This window comes from Dioscorea cayenensis, chromosome 1 (assembly GCF_009730915.1).
Source record: "Dioscorea cayenensis subsp. rotundata cultivar TDr96_F1 chromosome 1, TDr96_F1_v2_PseudoChromosome.rev07_lg8_w22 25.fasta, whole genome shotgun sequence".
Classification (NCBI taxonomy): domain Eukaryota; kingdom Viridiplantae; phylum Streptophyta; class Magnoliopsida; order Dioscoreales; family Dioscoreaceae; genus Dioscorea; species Dioscorea cayenensis.
The window spans coordinates 10,506,082-10,510,623 of NC_052471.1; the positions used below are offsets into that span (position 1 = coordinate 10,506,082).

The following is a 4,542-nucleotide window of genomic DNA, read 5'->3' on the forward strand; positions in this document are numbered from 1 at the left end:
CAACATATATTATTAAAAAAATCACCGCCCATTCTTCTCCTGTTTCTCCTTCTCATGTTCGCCTTCTTTTTCCTTATTTTCTTTTCATCTCTGAGAGGCTTCTTGAGGTTCGATGAGGAATTAATGGAAGTCTGATTGGTGTCCCTTTTGCTTGGTTTTGGATGCTGAGAGGTGGAGGGTGTTGAAGACTTTGTTGTATTGTTTTTGGTTTTTGGTTTTTGGTTTTGTTCTGATTTGGGGATTGGTTCTTAGAGGAATGGAGTTTTGATTGGTATGGGGGTTTGTGGAGTTTTTTTGTTGGATGTATTGGGTGTTTTTGATTGGAGGATTTGGATTTGGATTTGGGGGAGTTTTTGGAGTTTGGGATTGGTGGCAGCTGGGATCATTGTTTTCGATTTAGTAGCTGAATTCTGATTGGAAATTGGGCAAAGATGAAGGTACTTCTTTTTCATTTTTTTTTAAAGTCGATTTATTTAGTTGCTTTTTTTTTTTGGAGCTTTAATTAAGTTGGAAATGTTGTTTTGTTTTGTTGAGTTTTGTTTGATGTTGATAATCAATAGTTTTCTTTGTTTTTGCATTATTATGAATGGGGGGAAAGAAGAGAATCAATGAATAAAGGCAGTTTTTTTATTAATTTACTTGAAACTGAATTGAAAATTGTTGAAAATTACCTCATTCATACACAGATTTGGCCTTTAGATTTCAGATGATGGCATCCATCCATTTATTCATGAATTTTGTTTTTTTGTTTTTTATTGCTGGGGAGTTTTTGGATGTCCTATATAATCTCCTGGATGTTGTCTTGATTTCATTTTCTTTTATTCAATGACAATTTCACACAGTCACAAAGAGTGTTGAATTATTTACTTCACTATATTTTTGGATGTTGTACTACTTTTGTTGCTTCACAAAATTATAAAGATTGAAGATCTAAAGTATGTTGTGGTGATACCAGGAAAGAAGTGGGCTTTTGAATAATCAGTTGAGTTTGGATGTTCAGAATCTCTCTACAAATGATCTTCAGGTGGCCAACATGGCTGGTGTTAAGGTTAATTTTCAGTACCCATGATTTTTTTTTAAATAATATATTAGCTTGATTTTAGTTTCTATGTCTCATATGGTTGTATTTACATTTTGATCAGATAAGGAAACCTTACACAATGACTAAACAGAGAGAGAAATGGACAGATGAAGAGCACAATAAGTTTTTGGAAGCTTTGAAGCTGTATGGCCGAGCTTGGCGCCGCATAGAAGGTTCGAAGATGAACTAATTTGCCATGCTTTTGCTACCAAGCTTGCAAATTCTCTTCTTTCTCTGACAAGGAACTTGTTTGCAGAGCACATTGGCACGAAGACAGCTGTCCAGATTCGGAGCCATGCTCAGAAGTTTTTCACTAAGGTCAACTGCTCTTTTTTGAATTTCTCTTTTTGGTAATTGTTCATGGGTGGTCTTAGTTTGTAAAGTGAGTGCACAGTTCATGGATATGTTAATGGGAGATATCTGTATTCTTTTGTGAATGGACAATTTGTTGATATCTTTTCGGTCTGTTGTCATTCACAATGGCTCAGTTGGGTCGTGAGTCGGCCTGCAGCGATGGTGCGACAGGGAGTAGCATTGAGATCCCTCCTCCTCGGCCAAAAAGAAAGCCAATCCATCCTTACCCTCGGAAATTGGTCAATTTACCAAAGAAAGGAGTCCAAGTTACCACACTTGTAGATTGGTGTATTTCCCAAGCTCCATCAGCATCTGTTTCTGAGCAAACAAATCAGTCTCCAACATCAGTATTATCTACAACTTTATGCTCTGATGCAACAGGATCATCAGGTTCAAATTCTCCCAATGCATGCACATCGCAACAATCACCTGTTTCTGGAACAAAATCAAGCAATGAACCATTGAATGAAGAGGAAAATGGATCTCCATCCGCAAAGTTGAATGCAGAGGTTACATCTGCCATGGTACTGTTTTGATTGAATATGGATTTGTTCTCTTCACATGCTGAATTTACTTTCATTTGACAAGTATTTATTCAATCTACTTATTACTTCCAGGAATTAGATTCCAGTCTTCAAGATGCCTTTCCATCTAAAGAAAACTCATCTGAACAAACTCAAGGCACAAGTGTTAAACTCTTTGGTAAGACAGTGTTTGTTGCTTCCAGTGCAGTTGAGTGCAACAACAATACTGTGCTCGCAGATGATTTGGATAGTCACCAAAGTAGCACATGCCTGCGTATGGAGAACCAAGAAAAGCCCACCGTGCAAACTCCATGGAATCCATGGTCTGCCAGCATGCACCCCATGTTCTTCATATCCCCATATCCTGCTGCAAATCTCCCTCCTGGGTCTGCCACTCTTCCCTGTCCTATGTGGTGGTCATCAAATGGAGGGGGGAGTCCAATCCCACTTGGTCGGCATCCTCACACTGAAGCTTGCACAGATTCTGATTTCAGCTCACCTAGCGAAGTAGATGACTCACAACTTGCCCAACCTACTTATGTTTCCAACTCCATGCTATCACCGGTTTTAAACCTTACACTGAATTCACCTCTCACAAGTAGTCCTAAAGCAAGCAATGGACAAACAGGCAGGGGTTTTGTGCCATACAAAAGATGTACAGCTGAGAAAGCACTTCATCAACCAGTAATCATTCCATATGAGAACAAAAATGGCCAAAGCTTGCAGTTGTGCTTGTAGTAGCAGTAGCCGTCCGCTTACAACACCCTTTTTGGTCACAAGTGACTTTTTTTTTTTGGCCATTTTTGTTGTGTTTTCCCCCTGTTTTGCAGCTGGAGTGTTGTATACCGCACAACATCCTCCTTCTCAGTGACAGATAGAGGGAGAGAGTTTGGTATTTCAGTAATATCCGAACCTCTCTTCAAACAAATTCACTTTTTTCTTTTTTTTGTCAATTTTTAAGTTTGTTGTATCATCTATCATGTATTTTGATCTTGTGCCATAAACATTGACACACTTCTTTTATTATCAAATTAGATGCATATTGTTCAGTACAAATACTAACAGGTTCCTTATTTCTTTTGTTCTTCTTCATAGCAACTCCACATAATTCACTCACTCAAGTCCATTCATCTTTCTGATCATGCGCACAAACTCAAGCAGTTTGGCTGGCTCTGGAAGCACTTTAGCAACACTCTGTCTCTGCAGGCATCTCTTGATCCAGGTACTCAATTTAGGAAACTCTTCCTCTATCTTGAACCCCCCAAGATACTCATATGCATAGAACCATGATGTTAAGGGAATGATAACAATATCCAGGAACCCAAATGTTTCACCTCCAAAGTAGTCATTCTCTCCCAGTGTTCCTTCCAAGTTTTTTAAGACCTCAAACAATTCCTTCTTTCCTGCTTCTTTAGCTTCTCCTTGTGCTCTCCATATCTCTCCTCCAGCCTCAAATAACTGCATACCAATCATCAGCTAGAGTCATTGTATATATTATTTATGATCAAGATAATTTTCAAAATTAAATTAGAACCTATTATTATTACCTTCTTGTCAACATAGTCAGCCCAGAACCTAGCAACAGAACGGTCATAAGGAGATGAAGGCAAGAAAGGTGGTTGAGGCCATGCATCATCAATGTAACTAAGTATAACCAGAGACTCACAAACTGGTTTGCCTCCATGCAATAACACTGGCACCTTGTTGTGTATTGGGTTGGACTTCAATAACAACTCACTCTTGTTTCCAAGTAAATCATCTTCATGCCTTGACTCATACTCCACTCCCTTCTCTTCCAATGCTATCTTCACTCTCATTGCAAAAGGACTGACCCAAAAGTCTAGCACTAATGCCTCACTCTTTGCCATTGGTTTGTTGATTGATTGAATGGTGTCAGCTTGTTTTGATTGGTGGTTTTGTGTAAGAGGTGATTGTTGAATTTATAGGAGATGGATGGAAGGTGATTTCAAGGAGGAAGGATACTTTAGTTTGCTTGCATGGCTTTGGGTTCTCAGATCATGTGTTGGATGTTTTTCTTGGCTTTGGGTTGCTGTTGAGCTTAGTGCAGTCATTAACATTGGTTTTAACAAAGGAATCAACTGAATTTCGGCAAACTTCATCTCATGTTATGTAAGGGGTTATTAATTCTATCCGTGGCCACCTATTAATAAAAGAGTTAGTATTTTTTCTTTTTTATTGTTTATGGTTCCAACTCAAATGTTAAAAGTTTAATCCCAATGACCGTTTATATTTATAAGGTATAATTTTTTAAAATAACCCATTTACTTTTTTAAACTTATTCTTTTAGTCTATTATTTTAGACTATAATTTTTTAATCTTCAGGGTTTAGGGTTAATGTTTAAGATTTAAAAGTATTGATATAGTTAAATTAAAATTGTAAAAGGACTTAAAATGTTATAATTTAAAATAAAGGGCCTAAAAAAGTAAATTTAAAAATATAGAGGGGCTTTCAGGGAATTAAATCTATTTATAAAAAAATAAAAAAATCTACCAGTGATTGAGGTCTTTGTTTGGTTGGATATGAGTGTAGCTAAAATATGCTGGTATGGTGCATGATGAACA

General features: G+C 37.3%; 2 protein-coding genes across 2 annotated transcripts; one reads left to right on the forward strand and one right to left on the reverse strand.

The window, feature by feature from the left end:
- The first annotated feature begins 286 nt into the window (after positions 1–286).
- Positions 287–3,015, forward strand: LOC120264840 (protein REVEILLE 1-like). Its single transcript, XM_039272704.1, has 6 exons — positions 287–437; positions 956–1,048; positions 1,143–1,254; positions 1,338–1,399; positions 1,570–1,959; positions 2,053–3,015. Exons 1-6 carry the CDS (start codon positions 432–434, stop codon positions 2,695–2,697), a joined length of 1,308 nt encoding a protein of 435 aa, XP_039128638.1. The 5' UTR covers positions 287–431; the 3' UTR covers positions 2,698–3,015.
- Positions 2,900–3,884, reverse strand: LOC120264847 (probable glutathione S-transferase parC). Its single transcript, XM_039272715.1, has 2 exons — positions 3,507–3,884; positions 2,900–3,417 (listed from the first exon to the last, which is right to left on the reverse strand). The coding sequence occupies exons 1-2, from the start codon at positions 3,825–3,827 to the stop codon at positions 3,073–3,075; spliced, it is 666 nt and encodes a 221-aa protein (XP_039128649.1). The 5' UTR covers positions 3,828–3,884; the 3' UTR covers positions 2,900–3,072.
- Between the last annotated feature and the right edge of the window lie 658 nt (positions 3,885–4,542).

Excerpts from the sequence above, each read along its gene's own strand:
- LOC120264847 (XM_039272715.1), bottom strand. The coding sequence starts at position 3,827 with ATGGCAAAGAGTGAGGCATTAGTGCTAGACTTTTGGGTCAGTCCTTTT. Across the intron at positions 3,418-3,506 it reads CTGACTATGTTGACAAGAAG|TTATTTGAGGCTGGAGGAGA; the intron begins GTAATAATAATA and ends ATTGGTATGCAG.
- LOC120264840 (XM_039272704.1), top strand. Across the intron at positions 1,255-1,337 it reads AGCTTGGCGCCGCATAGAAG|AGCACATTGGCACGAAGACA; the intron begins GTTCGAAGATGA and ends ACTTGTTTGCAG. Across the intron at positions 1,400-1,569 it reads CTCAGAAGTTTTTCACTAAG|TTGGGTCGTGAGTCGGCCTG; the intron begins GTCAACTGCTCT and ends ACAATGGCTCAG.